This window comes from Asterias amurensis, chromosome 1 (assembly GCF_032118995.1).
Source record: "Asterias amurensis chromosome 1, ASM3211899v1".
NCBI classification, from domain to species: Eukaryota; Metazoa; Echinodermata; class Asteroidea; order Forcipulatida; family Asteriidae; genus Asterias; species Asterias amurensis.
In genome coordinates this window covers 9,360,352-9,386,040 of record NC_092648.1, presented here as the reverse complement: position 1 = coordinate 9,386,040, position 25,689 = coordinate 9,360,352, and the positions used below count along the sequence as shown (strand labels likewise).

The following is a 25,689-nucleotide window of genomic DNA, read 5'->3' as shown; positions in this document are numbered from 1 at the left end:
GTTGGTAGAGCGCCAGCCCCAAACATAGGGCTAGATGGCTTAGTTGGTAGAGCGCCAGCCCCAAACATAGGGCTAGATAGCTCAGTTGGTAGAGCGCCAGCCCCAAACATAGGGCTAGATGGCTCAGTTGGTAGAGCGCCAGCCCCAAACATAGGGCTAGATAGCTCAGTTGGTAGAGCGCCAGCCCCAAACATAGGGCTAGATGGCTCAGTTGGTAGAGCGCCAGCCCCAAACATAGGGCTAGATGGCTTAGTTGGTAGAGCGCCAGCCCCAAACATAGGGCTAGATGGCTCAGTTGGTAGAGCGCCAGCCCCAAACATAGGGCTAGATGGCTCAGTTGGTAGAGCGCCAGCCCCAAACATAGGGCTAGATAGCTCAGTTGGTAGAGCACCAGCCCCAAACATAGGGCTAGATGGCTCAGTTGGTAGAGCGCCAGCCCCAAACATAGGGCTAGATGGCTCAGTTGGTAGAGCGCCAGCCCCAAACATAGGGCTAGATGGCTTAGTTGGTAGAGCGCCAGCCCCAAACATAGGGCTAGATGGCTCAGTTGGTAGAGCGCCAGCCCCAAACATAGGGCTAGATGGCTCAGTTGGTAGAGCGCCAGCCCCAAACATAGGGCTAGATAGCTCAGTTGGTAGAGCGCCAGCCCCAAACATTGGCCTAGATGGCTCAGTTGGTAGAGCGCCAGCCCCAAACATAGGGCTAGATGGCTCAGTTGGTAGAGCGCCAGCCCCAAACATAGGCCTAGATGGCTCAGTTGGTAGAGCGCCAGCCCCAAACATAGGGCTAGATAGCTCAGTTGGTAGAGCGCCAGCCCCAAACATAGGGCTAGATGGCTCAGTTGGTAGAGCGCCAGCCCCAAACATAGGGCTTTCTTTGTATAACCCAAATTTATACATAATTTAAAACAAATAATTGATTCCATAGAAAAGATAGTCTTTGCTCAAGTTGTCTCTTGTGACTTGTGTTTTATTTCATAGAAAATATAGTCTTTGTGCAAGTTGTTTTCATGTGTTTGATACACTTGAGGCACTGCCTGTACACATTCAGTGCACCTAACAGTTACATGTAACCTAAAGAGGCCAAAACTTGTCCACCTTTTCCCCAACGATACAATGTAAAAACGGCCTTTCTTTAGGAAATTTCATAGAAATAGAACCCGAAGAACGCTGAGCTCGACCACCCTCTGTGTCGTCTGTGGACGCGGCGTATCAATACCGCGCAATACGTGCGTATGGCAAAATTATCATCGTGTGACACGCGTGTATGGCAAAATGGCAAGATGTCAGCGCACAAAGACCATTTTTAGTGTTTTCATTGGTCAATGATGATGTCATCGTATGGCAAAATTGTATGGCAAAATATTTTGCCATACACGCGTTACGAAAATGGCGTGTGCGCGTCCATAAAAATGGTCTCACAACGAAACCTCACGCACAATGAGACACTCAGCGTTCTCCGGGTTCTATTTCTATGGGAAATTTTAAGAGGCGCCCTCTATTTTTAAATGCTGCTGTTGTTTTGTGGTAAATTTGAGTTAAATTGGGGCACATGTCTCGTATCTTAAAGGAACACGTTGCCTTGGATCGGTCGAGTTGGTCTTTGAAAAGCGTTTTGTAACCGTTTGTTATAAAATGCATATGGTTCGAAAGATGTTGTAAAAGTAGAATACAATGATCTACACAAATATGCCTCGAAATTGCGTGGTTTTCTTTTTACCTCGTCCAATAACACGGTCGGCCATTTATGGGAGTCAAACTTTTGACTCCCATAAATGGCCGACCGTGATAGTTCGCGACGTAAAAAGTAAACCGTACAGTTTTGAGTGATACTTGTGTGGATCATTATATTCTACTTTTAAAACATCTTTCTAACCATATGCATTTCATAACGGTTTCAAACGCTTTTTATAGACCAACTCGTCCGATCCAAGGCAACGTGTTCCTTTAAACGGTGACTTCTCTTAAAATGGAGTCAGTTTATCTTAAATACATAGTTTTGTAATTTTGGTACAATTTTAGACTATCACATGCAATTCAAATTTGGCAGATTTAATGAACAGTGGACGGTTTGTTGATGTTCATTGTCTCTAACTTTTTGCAGAAGAAACTTCTGAGGCCTTAACTGTCTTTCATTTAAGCAGAAATTTGTAAGCATCAGACAGCCATTGAACAATGGAACCTTGCTGCACCAATGGAATTAACACTTGATTATCACACCCATATAAACTTCAATACGCATGATTTGGGCATTGCATGGTGAGGTATCAATATTGGTTTGCGGTAACACCATGTGTATATCTACTTGCCAGGTAGAGTTTGTTCTTTAGAGAAATGTCTTGCTTTATATTCTACTACTGCGGAGTAGAATGTTTGGATTTTCCGAAGACTTCTCAGTTCTGAAAAAGTTAAAAAGCAGTCCTGACAGCTCTTTTCAGAACTGAGAAGTCTCTGAAAAATCCAAACAATCTACTCTGCAGTAGTAGAATATACAGCAAGACATTTCTCTAAAGAACGAACACTACCTGGCAAGTAGATACACACATGGTGTTACCGCAAACCAAATATATATTCAATAGGCATGATGAGTAAGTTTGATTAGAACCTGGCAGTGCAATTTACGTTTAAAATCTGGAGACAATATAGCCAAGACAATCTTGCTGTTTAGGTGTATTTGTTCCCATATAAGTACACACAGCAACCAGGCCTTAGTTAGAATCCAAACTGTCTGGTTATCATTTTCATAATAACAACAGTCAACTATACTTACCTTTCAATATGTAACTCCAATGCTATACCGGACTGGCATCCATGGGGAACGTGTTCAAGCCTGATGATAGTATCAATAAACGTCATCTCAACACGGGTAAGCACTGAAAGTCATAAAAGAGATCAAACATTTAGTCTTGCCAATACAGGACCAAGGGATCAAGCAGCACTAGTTTTTGAAAACTACATTTTATTCAATCAAGGTTTTACACCATTCAATATGATCTACTTGGTAAATGACACTAAATTGAAACAGGTTCTCAATTATATGTAAAAACTGCATTACAGCCCAATTTTACGATGTTTCAATTTTGAAAATGAAAAAAAAAAATGCACAAAATACATATTAACGTGCAAAATATCTGTATGATATGGCTAATGGTTGTGAGATAATGCTGGCGTCCCAACACAAATTCAGTTTTTCTTTAAGTTATAACAATAATAATAACCACTAGACATTAAGAGTTTGTTCGAGTTTGTGAACAAACTCAAGGTGTTCGGTTTCCAGGAGTAATAGCCAGGATTAAAAAGCAAATATTACACCTTGCTTTGTTCTCAAGATTTGTAATAAATGATTCAAATTGCAAAAACTGTCAAAACAACATGATTGCGTCATCTAGAAAAAGTGTATTTTTGGTGACGTCATCGGTAATATTTTTTAAACCAGACCTTTGTCAGACTTGTATGCTGTGATGGTAAAGCATCAAAGGATGTATATGTCAACCTAAAAGGCATTAAACAACGCCCTTTCAAATCATTTCACAGTCACTTCCGGTTTAAACAGGTCAAAAGGACAACAAAAGTTCACCAACATATCCATTTCTGTAAAGTACGTAAAGCCCTTTCATATGCTGTATAGATTGTCAAAATAGCTTAAATGTAGTTTAGGAAATATGAACTTAGGAAATATTGACGACTGTAGAAAAGACTGTAAGGGGCATGTATATGTTTTAACCGCCTTGAACGAAGACTATTCTTCATGAAGCTTTTTCGCGCTCTATGGATGATCACTGGAGCGTGACTCTGCTGCACCACTAAAACACTACACGTTGTGTGTATTCTATGCACATACCAATGGGGATTTACGTTGTTCTTTAGACATGAATTTTGAAATTTTCAACCTCTCTTTTGAGCCGGAAGACAAAATCAGAATGGGGTCATGTCTGTGGGGCGTTTACGGAGTTTTCAATGACGATTCCGATGATGTTTCGATTGTAAGAATCCATAATGTAGATCAAAAGTTATGATTTTTTGAATAGAGAATTGATGACGTCATCATGACGTAACTCACACGGTTTCTTACCCTAATAAATCGCTAACTATGTGTGAAGTTTCAAGTTCATACAAGTTTGGGAAAGGTGCTTTTGTTAGTGAACAAGGGACGCTGAGAAGAAGAAGAAGAAGAAGAAGAAGAAGAAGTATGAAGAAGAAGAAAAAAAACGAACAAAAATAAGAGGTGTTCCGGGCTGTGGCCCGATAACATAATTAGATTTGTGTAGCGCTGGTACAGTATGTAGAAAACTGTTGACTTGGCTGAGACCTTTGGAGAGTTAAGGAAGAGAATAGGAAAGTTTTGAGATGTGATTCCAAGGAAGCAATATCAGGTTGTGTTCTAAGAGTCATTGGTAAATTACTCTGTAGATCAGGGGTTATACATGTACATGTATCCATCTATGGATATTTGACTCGAAATTTCAAGGTTTTCCCTCTACGTCCCGAACTAAACACGGAGTCAAAAATTTTCGCGACGTAATAGGAAAAATGTGAAATTTCAATGCATGTTCGTGTGGATCATTATATCCTACTTTTAAAACATCTTTCTAACCATATGCAAACGGTTTTAAACAGTTTTTGACTCGACTTCTTGGTGACATTGTAATTACCAGTTTGGCTTCATTACAACTGAATAATAATAATAATAATAAGACATTTGTAAAGGGCCTAATGTGAAAAGCCTCTAAGCGCATAAAGAGAACAATAAAATATACAATGAGAGAAAGATACAAAATACAAATAAGCAAATTACAAAAAGCAGCTTCAGAACAAATGAGCTTTCAACAGGGACTTAAAACATTGTAAAGAACTAGCCTGGCGAATATGCACAGGAAGACTATTCCAAAGAAACAGTGCAGCATGAAAAACATCTGTGGCCATAAAAAATGGAAGAAGCTCTAGTAGTTGAAAGCAGCAACTGTTGAGAAGATTGTAAAGTCCGAAAAGGGGAATAATGGTGAACATGCAAGTTCAGATAAAAATGCAGGAGATTGACATGTCTGAGCATTGAAAGATAACAGAAGAAACGGTTCGAAACTTAACTGGGAGCCAATACAATTGCATTAGTACATGTGCTATATGATTCCTGTTACATCATCAAGCTCTTACTACAGATTTTACATTGAGTACCGGATGTATAGCACTAAATGTGAATTACCACAAGCATGTTTCCCATAGCCCATAATCCTCATAAACTAAACTTGGTTCTTGTGTTAGGTCAGTGATACTGTGAAGTTATTTTATCTTAATGCATTATGTGACACAAATGGTGTGTTGCAGATTGCAAATAGTGTGTCGCAGTTCATCACAATTGAGTTGAAAATCCCACTTTGGTGGATTTGCCACAGGGTTGTACAGGTCTTTCAGACCACGGAGCAGTCTATACTGAAGCATAAGCAACCAATAAGATTGCAGTATTTGTAAATCATAAATAACTGTACATGGTTTTGTTTTTCATTGGGGTAGTAATTGTGCAAAATCTTGAATAGCACCCATTATGAAGTCTTTCTACAGCAGGTACATTTTAAACACCTGCCCCCCATAGTCATGTTTAAAAAGAAAGATCGATGATCAACTGATAAGAAAGATTTTAAACACTTAAGCCCTTTTCACACTACTCTATAATGGCAGACCTTTTCACACGCCGATCGATGGGGGATGGTCTGCCCCAGCAAATGGGCACACCCCAGGGAATGGCCGGATCCCTCCCTCGGAGTAGGGGTAAGCTGTAAAACCCTGGTGTATTCTTCATGTGCAATCGGAACCCTGTTAAATAGAGACTCAGTCTGAAAGTGCGCCTGGGTAACCATGGGGTGAAAGAAAGTCCAGGTGCCTCCCCAGGGCTGTACTCCACGGGGATAAGAGATACAAAGTGAAAGAAAAGGGCTGTTCAGAGTTAAGAAAAATTACCAGGTTGTTTGGAATCCAGCCAATTGTGTATAAATTTAAAGAAAGAGAAATCGAACAAAAAACTGTTGGGATTACCATGACTTCAAGGCCAGTTTCTATCCCCCCCCCCCTCCTGAATCCATGGGCAACAAGCATAAATCAGCCCTCACCTTCACCACAAACTTACTATTATCAAGATAACATGTGAACCATTACAGCTTTTCTTCTATGGACAAAACTAATTGTGTCAAGCTATGCCATGCCTGAATGAAATGCCTACAAATATATTTCTTTAGGCCTGCAAGTGAGTCGATGGCATTGAAAGGGATTGAAAGAAAACAATTGTCCACATGGCGCAATAATTTAGGTATTAAATATTAAGCAATTCATAAGAAATAGTCGTCACGTTCCTCCATAAAAACGTGACATCGGCTTTTGGCAAAAATTTCATTTTTTTTATTGTTTGGTTGCCTTTTGCTCCCCGTTATCAATGAGATATCCTTGGGAAACTGTGGCATTGCACTTGATTCAAAAGGCGGCGATCAGGGCATAGTATATCATGCCTGACTGAACACTTTTTGAACTAAAGTGTCTGTGTAGGGGGTCTGTTTATAAACACGGCGTCTAGACCTTGGGCTTTTGGCAGCAGGACAACACCAAAAGGTTTTACGAGTGTATGTCCCAGGGGTGAGAGTCATTGCTGACAAAAACCTTTGAAATTTTAGGAGGAACACGTACAGGTCTAAATGATGCTATTTCTGGTATAGTAACAATCCCGGCCAAAATGCTTGGGCCATCATTCCCAATGTTACAATGTCCAATCCCCCCCCCCCCCCCAACAATAAAAGGGAACCAACATTAAAAGGGGCCAGGGGGACCCCACAAGATATGGCTAGGATTGTAGAGTCCGATAGATTGCAAGGAGCTTTTAAGAACAGTGTCCTCAGCAGTAGAAAGGATGCTTGATAGAAAGAGCAGGATTCCTTTATGTCTAAAGAAAATTGCAGCCATTTTTCACCAAGCAGACATGAAACAAGTTTCAGTTGAAGTAACAGACTCAAATTCACCATCCCTTATGTCCCAAGCTACACAACCTTGGATCCAAATTTGATGACTACAATCTCTCTTTCTCTATTTGGCTTAAAATAAGGCTTGTCAATCTAGATTAGGATCCTTTCTAGTACAGAATGGATCTATTAAATGAAATTACATATTACATTTCTTTTGCATCACTCTGTTAAAAAATGTCTAAGCAAGTTTTAGTTTGATCGTTACCATCAACCTCTGACTTGAATAACCTGACTGCCAAGATTATTCTGTTTAAGATTCTAGACATAAGAGTTTACATACAGTTTTGTACTAGTTTCTCTCATCACAGGGACCCATAACATTAAAAATGTTTGGACTTGGAATTGATAACATTGGTATATGTCACATGTACATGTACCTGATTCAATGCTATGAATTAGGCTATCGCATCCAAAGTCCATTAAATTCAAGTAAAACTATACATATACATTTTGAAGAATGAAGGCTTGCATCGGCAAGATATCCTTGTGAAGATGGTCTCTGCACACATAAATCTTTAAGTTTAAATGTCGCCCTCTTGGTCTGTGCCAATAGGTATGATGATCTGTAGTTAATTTATACATACTGTAAACCTACAAAGCCCCCCTCCCCCAATATACCCCAAAATAATCACAAGGGTATACCACAACTATACCTACATTTGCACCATGCCTGTCCCTGACCTTAGTTTCAAATTTTTGCTTAATTCTCATCGTTTCAAAGAAACAATTTGCTTGGGCAATCACATTGTCAAAGAATGCGTGGGACACACCACGGTCCGTCAGACCCAAGTCAGTTTACCACAAGGTAAAGGTCATAACAGGTGTACTTTTTCTTTGTTCAGTTGACTGTCGGATTAAAACAATTTTGTCAAGGCTGTAGGTCATTTAAAAAGATACAAACTATTTATCACCAAAGCCATGAAGTTCATGATCAATAACTTTGAATTGTCCTCTATTCAAAATGTTCCATACCATAGCTTTTAATTTTCAATTAAAATTTTAAGTATAAATTAACAATAAGAACGCATCATAAATTTCTTTTACTTTCCTTTTCTATGCAGACAAGGACTGTGTCAAGGTTACATGCAGTGTTATCAGAAGCATTAACTTGCTTTGAAACATGGCAAACAGGGACTCACACTGATCCCACACAGATTACACAATAACTGCATTGTGGAATATAAGATGAGGCGTCAGGAGTTAGATTTGAACAATGTTTGGTACAATAACTCGCTTAGTTACGATGCACCACTTTCATTAGAATTCCTCAGACTATAGAAACAGTTGCTACGCAAACACCATACACAATTCTGAATGGATGTGTTTGGCACAATGGTACCAGGGTTTGCTCATCCTGGAGGTTGCTATACAAAAGCTTGCCCCTAATCACGTTGCGTAGCAACTGTTGATAGTCTAATGAATTCAAATGTAAAGGGTGCATTGTAACTAAGTAAGTCATTGTACCAGACATTAAACTAATTAAAAACACCTAGAAGTGGTATTTTGTCAAAATAAAGCTTTTGTCAGTAAAATGTGTGTTTTGATGAGTGGAATAGGAATAAACAATTAACTAAGGTTTTAAAAAGATAGTTTTCATGTTATTTACAAATTTAAAAATAAGCCTGACCCGAGAGTCGTAGTCTGGACCCGTACACTACGTCTGGATACCTGATCGGTATGATGCTTACGTACAGAACTACGGTCACGGAGCAGACTACACGCACTGTATGGCTGCTGTGCAGACGGTCCACTCAGATTACCCAGCACGGTGAATCGCATGCAGTGCCAATACGTTAGGCAAATGCTCCTTTAGGTTCGTTACGTCTTTCAGGTACCTTCTTCGACTTCCCCACTAGCTGGAAAAATTGTTGGGATGGCGTCATGTTTTAGAAAAGAACTTTTCTCTTCATGTCAAAATGTATAGTGTATTACGGATTCTCGAAGCACGACGGCTCGAAGTGTTTGCTGCACAGCGCTGGAAAAGACGTTGGACCGGACCACTTTGCAAACTGAACCTGGTTGACATTGCAGGAAAAAAGCAAGAAAAAAACCTTTTCCGATACATACAAACTCACGACTAGGACTTGAATTATTTGCACGTACGTGTGTTCGATGTTCGATCGAGGCAAAGTCTACCTCGATTGACGTCACAAAAGGGGTAGGCGGAGTCACCCCCACACAACTTCATTTATTTGTTTAAACATATAAATCTTTAAAAACAATTACTCCAAAAATTATTTTATTGTTCAGAAACATATACCCTAATGTTCAAAGAAAAACAAATTCTATTTCCAGGTGACTTTAAACTCACAAATGGCTTTTTCCAAAGAATGAGAAGTCATGTTCAGTCAAAGCATTGCAGTTTATCATCACACATGTAATGGTGCATGTGCAAGAAACAACTGAAGATGAAATTGAGACTTGAGACGAAGGAAGGATGGTTTTTTGTTGTGAAGAGGTTATATATACTATGATTGAATGGGGTTATACAGAGAACCCAAAAGCCCCAAGACTGAGGGTATAAGTTAATTGTAAGTAGATGGAGTAGCGACAGATTCATCCAGTTCAAATCAATAGCATGTCATCAAAAGACAAAAGCCAAACCACTTACATCCAAGAAATACACTCAGAAAAGAAACGACTGGTTACTTGCCTTGTCCTGATTATGTCAATATCATTGTTCATTTACACACACAAAATTCACTTCAACTTCAAGATTTAACCAGAAGACACGGTGAAGTTAGGGTTGTATCTGTGCACCAGTAATTTCATTTTAAAAACCTTTTGATAATGTATCAAGTGTAAGAATCTGTTGTGTATTTCAGGAGATGTGTTTTATTTGATGTAATTCAATGCCCGATGACATCGTCACAAAGTCTTTGTTTTAGTGTCATAGATGCATTTAGGTCCAGGTGTGCCAAGTTTGAAGTCCAGGACACATATTGCAAATTGAAAAGATCGTGTCTTTTTCTTCATGAATATTGCCTGGAATTGGTTGCTTGCAAATTGCCATGTGTGGTTTGTGATGTGTGACATGGTCTTTCAGGTTTGTCTCAAACTATCTGACAAAATCAAAAGAAACATTGCGAGGATTTGCATATATAAAAGAATTATTCCAAGTGCACAGACGTCATCTTGTAGGTCAGATATTTGAACGGTGACATCATATTCAATACGGTCTATAGCTGATTCAATCATGAAGGATTTACGTAAATCAGAATACTCCATTATGCTAATTGCTATACCGCAATCAATCATGGAGGATTTACATACATGTATATACAAATATTCCTTTATTCTAATTGCTATACCTGATTCAATCATCTGAGCAAGTAGCTCAGGTCCCTCAAATGGTTGAGAGGCTGCGGTAGGATCCACATCAGGTTCACAGGTGTCCCTCTTGAGGCATTCTTGAGCTAGTTGCATGGAGCTTGTCATACTCATAGTACTCCACATTGAGTCTGCCATACTACTGCTGGTGCTTCCTTTAAAGATACAAAGCCAACATCAAATATCCATTATTCATCAACACTTGCTTATAATAATATAAAGACAGCTATGAGGTGACAATTTATATTATTTGCAATATCTATTGGTTGCAGCATCTATTGCTTATGAAAGGACTGAAACAGAGTAAAGTTTATGGCCCTGCTTATCAAAATGAAAAAGTTTATAAAAATATGTGAATTATGTAAGAGTATTTCACAGTTTTACAAGGAATTTTTGCTCATTCACATGATGATCCATCCACTAAAACTTTTTAATCAACTACAATTATGAAAATGGCGTACATGTATCTAAGGATTATTTGTTTGTAATTTTTTTTTCATTATGGATGCTTGAATTAGACCAATTGTGTATCAGTGTTGTCCTGATACATGTAGGTGTGGTGTCCATTACTCTGTCCTTTGCTGTCAGCTACTTTTTTCTCCCCAGTGTTTTTTGCCTCCTCCAATTTTCCCCGAACTAAATGATGTAGTTGTATTTGTTGAGGTCAATTATAATAATAATAATAATAATAATAATAATAATAATAATAATAATAATAATAATAATAATAATAATAATAATAATAATAATAATAATAATAATAATAATAATAATAATAATAATAATAATAATAATAATAATAATAATAATAATAATAATAATAATAATAATAATAATAATAATAATAATAATAATAATAATAATAATAATAATAATAATAATAATAATAATAATAATAATAATAATAATAATAATAATAATAATAATAATAATAATAATAATAATAATAATAATAATAATAATAATAATAATAATAATAATAATAATAATAATAATAATAATAATAATAATAATAATAATAATAATAATAATAATAATAATAATAATAATAATAATAATAATAATAATAATAATAATAATAATAATAATAATAATAATAATAATAATAATAATAATAATAATAATAATAATAATAATAATAATAATAATAATAATAATAATAATAATAATAATAATAATAATAATAATAATAATAATAATAATAATAATAATAATAATAATAATAATAATAATAATAATAATAATAATAATAATAATAATAATAATAATAATAATAATAATAATAATAATAATAATAATAATAATAATAATAATAATAATAATAATAATAATAATAATAATAATAATAATAATAATAATAATAATAATAATAATAATAATAATAATAATAATAATAATAATAATAATAATAATAATAATAATAATAATAATAATAATAATAATAATAATAATAATAATAATAATAATAATAATAATAATAATAATAATAATAATAATAATAATAATAATAATAATTGGATCAAATCAAAATCTATGGCAGGTTCAGGAGTCCATGTAACAAAAACATGTGTATTCAATGGATTAAGCCCCCCAAAAATGCTCAGATCTCACCACAGAGCATCTCACGCTGTAAGGGAATCGCTCAGTCCTTTGACAACACCGGCTACTTATACTTTTTTCACCTACTACTTCAAAAGCTGTGGACAACCCTGTTTGTAAGCTAACAATTAGTATCATGCCTGTATGCATTTTCTTCACAACAATATTTGTCAGCAAGACTGGTACATGGACGAACACTATAAGGTACCAAAGCTAAGATATTAACCATGGCAATCTCTTGTCTTCGTACAAGAAAAACAGATACCTACATAAACCTTAGTAACAAACACACTTTTACCTAATTGTCACACCAAATTATCGAGGGAAACTAATAATGGCAGAAAGTCATGACATTTTGTTGTCACTTCAACACCACAGGGGAAGGGTCAAAGTGAGGTCAAATGGTAAAACTTGCTGTCACGTTCTCTAACAACACTCACTGTGGGGTCAGTGAAACAAAATATGAATTTACCAAAAAGTGCATAATGCGTGCAAACAATTGCAACTGGCCTGTGATGACCAGAAGTGTAGGAGAATTGGAAATTATCAAAGCAATGTGGAGAACTAACACAGGATAACTGAAACTTGCCAACAAAAGTGAAAGTTCAATTTCCAAACTTTACAAGAACAAATTTCATCTAAACATATTTCATTAGAAAAAAAGCAATTGCAGAGCCTCTTCTTGCCAAGTGCTTGTTTTGATTATTATTACTGTATATCAACTTGTGCAAGACATAGACAAAACACTTAATTGTCTACACTAAAACATGACCAAATTTGCACAAGTTGTGCTAGTTTATTAGCAATTGTAATAGCTGTTGGACTTTGCTGGGTCTTCAATGCTACTGTCCTCGACTTTGACAATTTTTCAGCCAAAAACATTTTCCAGGAGAATTAGCTTAGTAAAAACTCCCACAATCTGGGAGTTTTCACATTGAAATAAATCAATATTTTTGTCTAATTACTGATCAGTACTTTGTCTTTAATGTTTATTTCCAGATAGGTTTATAGAGCAAGCCTGAGCTCTAAATAAAAATACTGAGAAAGACAAATATCTCTTTTTAGTTATAATTTCCATTCATAAACTTAACAGAGATAATTTATGTTTCTCAGTATTAATTCTGTGAATGTATACATTCCCTGATTACAGCTACTGAGGACCAAATGAGCATTCGAGTACAAATTGGTTTTAAAAGTTTACCGTAGTTAGAATGCACACCATGGATGTTGCACATTATGTTTATATTCTTGATAAAATAAAGATGAAGATTGTTCAAAGTATTGATGTAAACGTCATAATGCAGGTAAATGTATTTTGTGTCGGCACAGCTAATAGAGCCGTGCGATTTCCAGTCATTTTCTTTCAGATGAGGTACCCATGTACCCGATAGGCCTGGGCGAATTATTTGAATATCCGGTTAATAGCGAATAGGTTTTCCTATCTGTAACCGCGAATGCCTTTTTTTTCTTAACCGGATATCCGCATAGGGCGCGAATAGCTATTTATAAACCGGATAGTTCTGTAATTACAACCAAGTAACCGGATATTCTTTAATATCCGAATATCCGCGGACGTCGGGCGACAACTGACATGAATGTTTTGTCTGAATCCTAATGAAACTTCTACTAAGACAGCATAAAACAGCATAAATTAAGTATTTAACTATGCTCACCTCTGTGAAGAGTTAAAACAATGACATTTCTGACGTAATTTGTTCAAAGATTACAAAAGTTTTCCTTCACGTAGAGTCATCCACGATCAAAAGAAAAAGCAAATCGCCAGCAAATTAGATCCGGTCATTTTCATGAATGAACCGAGTGACACTGTCTAAAACTAATATCAATCCGCCCAGAAGATCTCATTCACAAATGAACAACGCCCTCTAGCGACAAAAACAAAAAATTTTAAAAAAACTATTCGAATATCCGGTTAATTTCGGATAGTTGGCCAGCGGTATCTGAATAACAAAATTTCGCTATTCGCCCAGCACTAGTACCCGATATTCATTTTGATTCTGGTTTTAGGTACCAGTAACATCCAGCCCTTACAATTCTTGGAAGCAATGCTCGGCAACCACTGCCGTCGATGCCCCTCTTATACTCACGCCTGCTGCCATCTTTTCCTTCCATTGGTGGCCTAGCCCTTTCTTAACTGTGTATGCTTTTTACTAGGTACAAAATTTTCTTAAATCCAAAGCGTTTGATGTACCAACCACTGACCCATTCTTACACAGTTGTCTGATGCCATAAGTACACGCGTACATTTGTGTGTAACAAGACAAACAAACTTACGTAATTCTTGGCCATTCTTGACTACTCAGCGTTAACACGCAAAGGCAGCGCAAGATATGCGCATCTTGTGTACGCACGGAAGACCGTGAAAATCAGATCAAAGTGGGAATTTTTTAACTATGGAAGCTGCATTGTTTCACAAAAATTTGTGAGGAATACATACGTATATGCTGTCCAAAACCCAACGCAGAAAAATGTATGCTGCCATGGAATGTGAATATGTTGAAATACGTGACTTCTTGCAGGTAAGATTTACGTTATGAAGCATCAAAAATTTTCCAAAATTGGACCCTGATATCAAGGAAGTCATTGTGGTATAATACAAAAGTGTAAGCGCCAGGGCTTAGATGTACACAATACATGTCGTAATAGTCACTGAAGCTATAATTCACCAAACTGAGTCACCAGTATAATGTGATTTGTTTGAGCAAAGTATTATTGTCAACTCTTTCTTGTATTGTTATGGGCATTGTTAATTTCCTTTCGGTGACAACAAACTAAAATAAAACTAGCTTCAAGAAATCTGTTCAAAGTTCAACAAATGAAAAGGGGTAAGTTTAGGGGAAAAACCCCAGATGGTGAAATCTGAGCTGTTGCGTTAGTGTGCATTTTTAAACTGGTCTTTGTCTCTCGACCAAGACTTCTTTATCTATACTAGTCTCGATTTTGATCATGTTACTAGGTTTTTTTTGCCTGAATATTGCCTTTATCAACAAATCTAGCAATGGGAAATTTTCGTAAGCTAAAAGCCATTAAACACTTTCGGTAAACAGTATTGTCTAAGTCCCACACTTCGTGTATCACAACTTATATATAACATAACAAACCTGTGAAAATTTAGGCTCAATTGGTCATCGGAGGCGGGAGAAAATAACGGGAAAACCCACCCTTGGTTCCGCGCGTTTCGCCGTGTCATGACATGTGTTTACTATAAATCCGTAATTCTCACTATCGAGAATTGATATTGTTTTAATGTTTTCTCAAAAAGTAAAGCATTTCATGGAACAATATTTCAAGAGAAGTCTTTCACCATTACCTTCTGTAAACCCTGTAAATTATTTGTACATCTGTGAACTTTTTCTTTTTTTTCTGTACCGAAAGTGTATAATGGCTTTAATGTAGGTCGCAGAAAAGATACCATTGCCCACACAAAAGACTGTGGAGTCTTGCACCAATTGGAACGAGTAAGCACGTCACACAAAGACCTTAATTTTTTGTATGAAATCACATCTTTGCTTTGAATTTTTTTCAATAACAAATCTGACCAATAAAAAATACTTATTATAACTTGTATAACTTGGCTTTTAGATTTTCAAAACAAATACACATATATTATTTAATATGTAAACCAAAGTAAACCTCTGGGACAAGGATGTTTATTTGATCTTAAATTCTTTGAAATCCCTTTTGTAAATCTATGCCCGAATGTGAAATTACTAAAAGTTTGTTTATACGCAGACATGGGATGGTCGAGATGAATAAATGCATGATGCAGTTTAATGAGGAAGCTTACTCCTCAACAACCAATGAAAATGGTTTTCTTCCCGCGCATACAAAACAAGCGTCTGCATAAGTTTTACTATTAAAGGTGGCCACAAATTCTTAATTTTTTGCAAGTAACCGGAAGCTGAGGTCAAGTTTAGTTATCAGTTTTTCTTTATTTTGTTGAATTGATTTTACTTTCATATGTGTTGTTAATAAGTATTACAATTCCAGCAACATAAGTTATTTTCGTGGTCATATACTACCTCATGACTTCAAACTAAAATAATAATTGACGGAACAAAATCTCCCCAACGTAAAGCTCCATAAGGTTGGGACCAAGATGGTCCCCGAAGTTTGAATTACACGCGAGACTTCCACAGTCTCTAGACTATTTAAAGGCAGTGGACACTATTGGTAATTACTCAAAATAATTATTAGCATAAAACCTTACTTGGTAACGAATAATGGGGAGAGGTTGATGGTATAAAACATTGTGAACAACCATTCTGTATGCACATACCATGGAGTTTTCTTTATAGGTCTCCAAGTTGAGAAAGGTCAATTGTTTATTCCAGGTATCCATCAAAATGGTGTTGGCAGCACAAATTGAATAATTATTAGTTAAATTGGTTCCTCAAAGTTTCATGCTATAAGCAAGAAGCTTCCGATCAAAAAGCTTCTGTTGGTTTTCGGTTCTCGTGTAAAAAGGGCTTTAGTGTGGTTTTTGCTATTATGTGTGTCTATTTAATGAAACCATTTGGTTTAGAAGACCAGTACCTGTACTTTTCCGCACAAATAGAAACAGGAGACAAGTCTGCACCTGCCGGCAAATACATGTATGACATTAAGCAATTAATAAATAGTACCAAACGCAGCTAAATTACCATTGGTGTCCGAGTTGAGCCTGTACTTGGGTTGGAATGTGAGCTTTAGACCCTTGATCTCCACTTTACTGTTTGCTGTAAGAAGAGCTGACCAGGGGATCTCCACAGAGATGCTTCCCACAGTACCATCACGTATCTCAATAGGAGCTGACACACTCTCTAGAAGCTCATTCAGGGCCTACACATTCAAAGGATGAGAAATAAACACAGAGTTTTTGCTGACACTTGGATCTAAATTTTGTTCATTGAAATTATGGCATTCCAACCTTACAAACTTTTAGTAACTTTAATTCTAAGCCTAGATCATACTTCATGTGAATTGTGAAAGTGTACCGAATGTTCTTGTGTCACAACCGATAAACAGCAATAAAAGGGTATTTAAATGTTTGTGTCACCAACATCTGATTCATATTCACTTTTCTGTGTGAAGTATGAACCCAGCTTGTACCCTGGAAGTCATCTAAAGACACTTCCTCTGACTGGGCCCCCGATGTCAGCTAATGACACTGCCTTTAACTGGATCCTGGATGTCATATAATGACATTACCTGTAACTGGACCCTGGGTGTCAGCTAATGACACTGCCTTTAACTGGACCCTGGGTGTCATCTAGTGAAACTGCCTCTAACTGGACCCTTGATGTCATATAATGACATTCCCTCTAACTGGACCCTGGATGACATATAATGACACTGCCTCTAACTGGACCCTAGGTCTCATCTAATGACATTCCCTCTAACTGGACCCTGGATGTCATCTAATGACACTCTCTCTAACTGGACCCTGGATGTCATCCAATGACACTCCCTCTAACTGGACCCTGGGTGAGATCTAATGACACTCCCTCTAACTGGATCCTAGGTGAGATATAATGACACTCCCTCTAACTGGATCCTGGTGAGATATAATGACACTCCCTCTAACTGGACCCTGGATGTCATCCAATGACACTCCCTCTAACTGGACCCTGGGTGAGATATAATGACACTCCCTCTAACTGGACCCTGGATGTCATCTAATGACACTCCCTCTAACTAAACCCTGGGTGTCATCTAATGACACTGCCTCTAACTTGACCTTGGATGTCATCTAATGACACTCCCTCTAACTAAACCCTGGATGTCATCTAATGACACTCCCTCTAACTGGACCCAGCTGGGTGTTATCCAATGACACTGCCTCTAACTGGACCCTGGGTGTCATCTAATGACATTCCCTCTAACAAGACCCTTGATGTCATCTAATGACACTCCCTCTAACTGGACCCTGGATGTCATCTAGGGACATTTCTTGTCAATAGACCCAATGTCATTTATTGAAATTTCCTCTACAGGATTACCTTTGTATGGACCCTGGAGGCATCTAACAATGTCTAAGGACATTAGCTTTGACTACACATTGGATGTCTTTGCTTGACTTGACCCCATGATGTTATCTGAAGATACCCCAAGTGTCATTGAAGGACTTCTTCTGACCTAACCACCTTAACTGTTACCAAGGTACATTCCCCTTTCCACAGAAATTAGGTTGATGGCTGTTGTCATTCCCTAATCAATCGTCTAATTCTCACTTCTTTGTTAAACCTAAAGCCCTGGCCCATTTCAAAAGGAAATTGCTCTTTTCTTTTTTTACTTTGGGTCACAACACTCATCTTACACGCAAAGGTCAGTCAGTGACTGTAACATGGTCACCACAGTAATTTGAACAATAGAATCCAGGTCTGTCACTGCATAACAGAAACGAAAACTTTGTGAGAATTCATCAAATAAAAAAAAGCTAAAGAAGCAGATCAGGGGCTTTGTTAACCCACTGCTAACAAGGTTTTTCAATGCACTTTTTGCCTTTAAAATCAGAACTTGGTGATAAGCTAATGTAGTTTAGCATTTATATAGAAACTGGCATGCCAGTCACCTCTGTTCGTTTGTTCACTTTTTTGTTTTGAAGTTGCATAAGTTCTTGTAAACCCCTTGTAGTGATCAATGTTTGATGTAACCCCGTTCTACATATTCAATGCTGTTCAATGCATGTTTTTGTAAAAGAATATTTGGCCTATAATTTGATCAACAACAGGTTTTATTTACTGCTGTACGTGTTTTAGGCAAGGTCTTGGTATGTCAATGACAGCTATGTTATTCTTGTGTAGATCCAGGCACTGACTAAGCTTCCCAAGGTGATCAACTATCACTTCTCTGCACCTAGTGACTTGCTTTAACACAACTCAAAACTAAAACTCCAATATAATTGCATACATCATTGTCATCTTTCTCAGTTATTTACCAAACAAGAAAGTTGTACTACACAATGATTAATGTCTCCACACATTCAGATACAGTGTGAAGTCTACAATTATTGGTTGTTTTTAATCAAAATTTGGATTAAATGTGGAGAATGATCACATGGCAAGTATGGTTAACATGAACAAGGATAACATCTGTAAATGAGAATTATTGTCTTACATTTTCAGCCCCATCAGTACGAGACAAAACAAACTGGGGTGTGTGTCAGCAGCATAATGAGTTTTACAAGTTGGTAGCAGCACTTTGCCCTACTATACAGATGAAAGCACCAACAAACAATATAAGATGACTGTGTTACCTGAAATAAGTTTATTTTAACATAATAAGTTGATGATAGCATGGAGGTGCAATGCCGACTACTAGTTTTACCAGGTAACCCTGAGCCCAGTAGAAAGCAGTTTTACAATAACTCCAACCATTTGTAGAACAATAGAAAAATCTAAGCTTAACAATTATGTTCTAGGCTGAAACTTCAATACCAATTAAGTAATAAAAATGCAATTTGTATATTCACAAGTGTGCTTTTGGTAAAATCAATTACTATTGACCATCAACAACCTTTACACAAAACGACCATTAGACTCCACCTCCAGTGAGGGTTATGCTTGATCAATTTTTCACAGGGACTAGTGGCCTCGATGCTGTTGGGACATTCTTCAATATTCATTGACTTCTTGGATTACGTCCAAGTTTACAGAAATGAAGTTTTGCTCTTCAAAATTCCTGCAAATCTTATGGTAAATTGAAAATGCTTTATTATTTTTATCTTGTATAAATTGCAGGTTTTTTTTAAATAATTGATCAATGCTGCCATTGTATACATGTTAATATAAGCCATCAGTAAGGCCTACCATCACAATTGAGGAAATCATAGCATTCCATTACAAAATCTGAATTGCATAATTATTTCTGAAAAGTTTTAATGATACATGTAGTGTGGTTGTGAAGGGTACGCATGGTCAATTTAGGAAAAGAACTTTTTGTAGTGGGGTTTGTCCAAATTGCACCCTTACCAATTAAAAACAGAAACAGGAACTTAATTAACAGAACAAAACAAACTGGGGTGTGTGTCAGCAGCATAATGAGTTTTACAAGTTGGTAGCAGCACTTTGCCCTACTATAGGGTAAGTGTTTTTAACCTACCAAGCGTCTTAAATAATGGCAGTTTGCCAAAATGGCATCACAATATTATTCCAAAATGCTTTGGGCTAATTTTTGTGTACTGTGCTATTATTTTTTTGGTGTGAAATTTTTTAACAAGTTCAAGATCATCGAGTTGTGGGAACCTGTTGACAGTATAGACAGCTGTCAACAACCAGCCCTGGCGTCCAGTCACGTTCGCTCTTCACTTTTTGTTTCCTTGTCATTTTCCCCCCACTTCTATCATGACTTGGGTTAGCGCCAAGCTACACTTTTAAGTTCACAGATTGTCTTACATTTTCAGTCCCATCAGTATGAGGCAGTACTTACATGGATGATGTTCATTGTGTAACTAAAAGGTCTCATTCATTGGTTTGGATACATTTTCTTGGATCTTATATATCCGGAACTCATGAATCATTATAAATTACATGTGTACATTACATGTGTGTACAACAACCATCAATACACTAGCTGAGTAAATGATTAATGCTAAGTAGTATTACACCTTCACATCTGAAAACCAAAGAATTATTAACATTTTTATTCCTACCAATACCAAAGGATGCAAACAAATATTAGCCAGCTTGTTGTTATCCCAGTGCTGCTTTCAGCCTATCCTATCTATCTATCTAAGACTATCCTTCTATCTAAAAAATATATTGCCATTGAAAGCAGGTACATTATAAGATCCAAATTTGCCATGAAATAGGCTGGGAGTTTACGTCTGTAGACGATGTGACCTATGTTTACATTCAAACCGTCCTGTTGACAAAACACTGTATACGTCATGTTTCGCGGGGCAAAAACACCGGTAGTCATGGTAAATTGCATACACTTTCTAGCTGGCAGCCAAAACACAAAGGTTTTGCCCGGCGGTATGTGCGGGAATCATGATGGTTTTCGAGTGACGTCAGAGGTCACAATGTCTAGGTTAAAGGGTAAAGTTGAAGTAGAGTTCAATGGATCTTAACTTCTGTTTAAAGTGATACTTTTGTTCAAAAACTTGGGAAGAATAATGAGAAACAGGTGTGCTAGTCACAAACATAAGTTCAGATTTTCTAGTGACAAAGCACGAGATTCCCGTGTGATAAATAAAATGGGCTGCAACTTGTTGATCATGTTTCTGTTAAAATAAAAACAAATTCGTTTGAAGGACAAAACCATCATTGCATACCCTCTTTTTCTGATGATTACAACTAACCGCCATTGATCCCCAAAGAGAAGAATTCAAATGCAAACGGTGTAGTTTGTATACAATTTTATTAGTGAGGGCAAACATTAGTTCCAAAATTGCACGTGCGTAAATTTCAAAATTGGCTAACGCGAACTTAAAAAAAGGAGAACTTTAAAGATTGCACCCAACATTTCAACTGAAACATATTGTGTTGAGACCTAAATAAGCCAAGAACACACCACCCGTACTCAGCCCACAAGTTTATGTAACAGACCCTGAGAAACCGTTCAACTGTTGTGAATGGTGGAATGGTGGATGCACAGAACATGTGAGCATGTCTAGCTGTTGAAACTATTATCTAAATGGATCCAGTATGTTTTTGACCCATCCTTGCTTCACTTTCAGGTATCAATCCATGGGCAGAACATTTTCCTGAGTCAACAATTATGTATCGGCCAGTTAATTGACATATCTTTTTAAAACCACAAACTTAATATTGTTACTTTTGCGGTGTATGTGTGTTAAAGTCTTTGATGTTGGTGTTTTCAAAGAAACCTGGTCAGTTATGATCATTGGGGAATCTTGCGGAACGCCCATGCATGGTGTCCCAGTGAAGCCATTAGTGGAAGAAACATCTGTTAGTGACTGTCTTGTGAGACTTTGTGTATACTCTCACTTAGCAGTTCTCTTCAATTTATTCAAAATAACAGGTTAACAAAAGAAAGATTAAAACATTATTATACAGCTCTATAGTATTCTTAGAAGATTTACTTTCATTTGCTTTTACTTTATGCAACAACAATAACAACTTGATGTACCAAAATAATGAAAATGGTAATGTTAAAAAATAAAAATAAACGTTACTATCCGTTCACCCGCATATTAAACCCACCCACCATAATACACCCACAGACATAAAGAACTTTCTTGGTTCTTTGTCTGTGAATATACCCCCGCCCCCAGGGAACGCCCGTGCATGTGCCAAGTCAGTATAACCCCCCCCCCCTCCAAGCCGCTATTCACCCCTCCCGCCCATGCTATCCCCTGTCACTGCCATCCGTCGACTTGTCTTGACCCCGAGTCAAGTTGTCTAATGGTTGAATAAATCATCCATCGAGTTGTCCGAGCCATCATGTAAGCTTGGGCAATACCACGATATTATCGAATATCGCGATATTAATATGGAAACGATTTTGATATATCGGATCGATTTGGTTTTAATCGAAAAATCGATATATCGCCATATATCGTGATTCGCGATATCGATCAAGTATCGCACTAACGTGATGTATTTCCCAGCTGAGACGTCTTGCACCCCATAGATTTGGAGTAAAACCAGAAGAATAGGTCATTAGAACACATCTCTTATTATGGAGGACGGAAAGTGGACATCTGCTTTTCTGGTATCAGAAATGCAGAAAAGCAGATTTTATGGTTGTTTTACATGAATTTTTCTACTTTTCTGCTACCAGAAAAGCAGATTGAACGTTTTGTGAAAATGCATTTTCTACATTTCTACTTTTCTGTTACCAGAAAAGCAAGATTTACTCTGTCTCCTAATGCTGGCGGACGAAAAGTGGCCATTTGCATGTCTGCTACCAGAATAGTAGAAAAGCAGATTTAACGTTTTGTGAAAATGCCATTTTCTATTTCTTTGCTTTTCTGTCACCTGAAAAGCAGATTTTACTCTGCATTTTCACAAAACGTTAAATCTGCTTTTCTACTATTCTGGTAGCAGAAAAGCAAATGACCACTTTTCGTCTGCAAGCATTAGGAGAAAAAGTAAAACCTGCTTTTCTGGTAACAGAAAAGTAGAAAAGGAGAACATTTCTCATATAGAAAACATAAAATCTGCTTTTCTGCTATTCCGATACCAGGAAAGCAGATGGCCACTTTCCGTCCTCCATACTCTTATGCTATGACTGTCTCTTCTACAACTTTCACTTGGAGTTTGAAGACTGATGATGCCAAATTTAATTAATCGAGATTATCACGAATATTGCGATATATTGTCGGCGATATATCGTGAATAAAATAAATCGATATCACCCAAGCTTACCATCATGTCTGAATGGTTGAGTTGTTCGAAGGGACGAGTTGTCCCTGAGCAAGACATTTCACTATAATTGCTTCTCTCCACCCAGGGGTAAATGGGTACGTGTGAGGGCAGAGTTGGTTCTTGTGATTGATTAGCCTTGATTGCGCTACATATTGCGGCACAGGCTGTATACTCCACAGGGAGCTGAGATTGTTTAAGGAATGATTTAAGGCCCAGTGACCAGGGGTAATAATGTTGAAGCGCCATGAGCGTCACTGCGTGACGGACCTGAGCGCTATATAAGAAGCCACTATTAGTATTATTATTATTGTCCGACAGACAAGTTGTCCGACAGACAAGTTGTCCGACAGACACGTTGTCTCATGTTTGGTATCCCTGGTCTCCTTTTATTTTTTAAAGCTACCAATCAAAATGCTATTAATTGCAGTATTGTACTATTGGTATTGCATTTGGGATAACTTTCTGTATGGCGCCACCACTTTTTCACTCATTTATTACAAAAAGGGATATCTCATTGAGGTAGCGTAGCGTCATATGTTATTAACCCTCATATGTTTTCAGACCAAAACTTTGATTCCCATTTACCGCGAGACTGTGAAAGCTCCACCGATGACAGAAGCTCTGCTGTTTACTCACGGTCTGTATTTTTGTCAGGCTTAATCATGCTGAGGAAAGTTTCCTGTTGTAGGTTATGCTCAAACATTTATAAAATGATAAATTTTAGTATAAATCACCAGTGCATTATTATGCCAACATTTAAATGAGTCAAAAAAACATCATCCAACCTCTAAATTTCAAAACAAAATTATCATCTGCTAGATTGAGTTTCATTCTCCTTTAGTCACTAGATAGATCACTTGGTGTGGTTGCTATTTGGGATTCTATGGTGTGCCAATATGGGGGGAAATTAAAACATTTTTAAGTGAAAATGAAAAAATAAATCTTTTTGAATTAACTGCAGACAGTAATATTCTGATAAATGTAATAAATAATGTCTACATTAGAGAGAAAATATAACAGATTGGTTTAGTACCCCTGAAACCAAACATTGCTGGTCTGAAATGGGGGAAAACAAACTATTTTGAAGTGTTTGTGCTTCAAGGGGGCTGGGGTGTTTGACTGTCATGCCGTGCGATATCTCCAGATTCTACTTCTAGAAACTATAAGGCTCCACTGTGAGCCTTATAGGGGTCACATATTTAGGGCTTTTTTAACGCTATACGTTTTTCAAATCAGCGTTGATGGGTGAAAGTTTTGCGTATTTCCCTTTTGAAGAAATTGCCTTTTTTGAAGAAATTATTGAACGTAACTCAACAAAAGGGAAATACAAGCATTATGAATGTATATTGAGTAGGATGGGGAATGATTTAGGTGTACAGTACACAGGAAACTTCAGTTCTGGCTGGCTAACGGTCGCAAAACGTTCACCCATCAACGCTGATTTGAAAATCGTACAGCGTTAAAAAAGCCCTAAATATGTGACCCCTATAACTTAAGGCTCACACTCACAGGGGAGCCTTATATAGTTTCTAGAAGTATCTGGATTCTAACCAAGTAGCCATAATGTCTTGGGACAAAAATTTAATTAAATTTGTTTAATAGTAATTGAATGATCTTTTTTATTTATTTTGCATGCCGTACTAGCTTCTGAATATTCAATAAAATACCAACCAATGAAAGGTTTGAAAACATATGACACCGCTCCAATGTCGTACATGCATTGGCACTGTAAATAGTGGATTATCTCTCGCAACAGAAAAACAAAACTTGTAAGATTTCAACACATGATGAAGTGTTAGTGTCATTGTAAAAAAGTTGGACAGATGATTTTTTTTTTAAATCGTTTAGTTTTTGATTGTGAACAATTTTTCTGATAATGTTAAATGGATAATATCCTACTGAAAACACATGTCACCAGGATCAATTAGATACTATATTATTTCATATCCAATGAAAAAGTGGCGGTGCCATACGGAAAAAACTTTTCCTCAACTTTGACTGGCCTACCGGAAGGAAGTAAACAATAGATGGGGAAAACCAAATTTGTATAAATAAAAGCCTACCCAAACATCGAGTTTGACATCTTTCACTGTTCCCGTCCCACTGTACAAATCAACACTCAGTTGGTCAAGTGTCAGTTTTTCTTCGAGAAAACTCCCGACGTAGTGCTGCAGTAGATACCTGCATGCTTTCTTCTTTATGTAATCTGGCCACGGGAAATACCAAGGCATCTTTTATAGTGTCAAATGATATAAAACGCCCTTACAAAGTGATAACTTTTCGATGGTTTTCACGCCTCGTACGGCTGTCGATTGAAACAACGTAGGCAGCCATGTTGTGATTGCAAGATCATAACACATGACGTCAGTTCTCCTCTTGTTTTCAAGAGGGGGCGCAATTTAACAACGATTACGATGAAACTCGGCG

The 25,689-nt window shown here is 37.0% G+C and overlaps 1 protein-coding gene across 2 annotated transcripts in view; it reads right to left on the bottom strand.

Annotated features, from left to right (window-relative positions):
• The window catches only part of LOC139944760 (autophagy-related protein 2 homolog A-like), an 81,200-nt gene extending 55,603 nt beyond the window's left edge, over positions 1–25,597 (bottom strand). For both annotated transcript variants that reach the window (XM_071941857.1, XM_071941867.1), the window contains exons 1-4: positions 25,326–25,597; positions 16,591–16,768; positions 10,312–10,485; positions 2,770–2,872 (exon numbers count right to left, since the gene is read on the bottom strand). In XM_071941857.1, the coding sequence (XP_071797958.1) occupies positions 2,770–2,872; positions 10,312–10,485; positions 16,591–16,768; positions 25,326–25,493 (623 nt within the window). In that variant the 5' untranslated portion in view covers positions 25,494–25,597. The remainder of the gene's footprint in view (positions 1–2,769; positions 2,873–10,311; positions 10,486–16,590; positions 16,769–25,325) is intronic.
• Between the last annotated feature and the right edge of the window lie 92 nt (positions 25,598–25,689).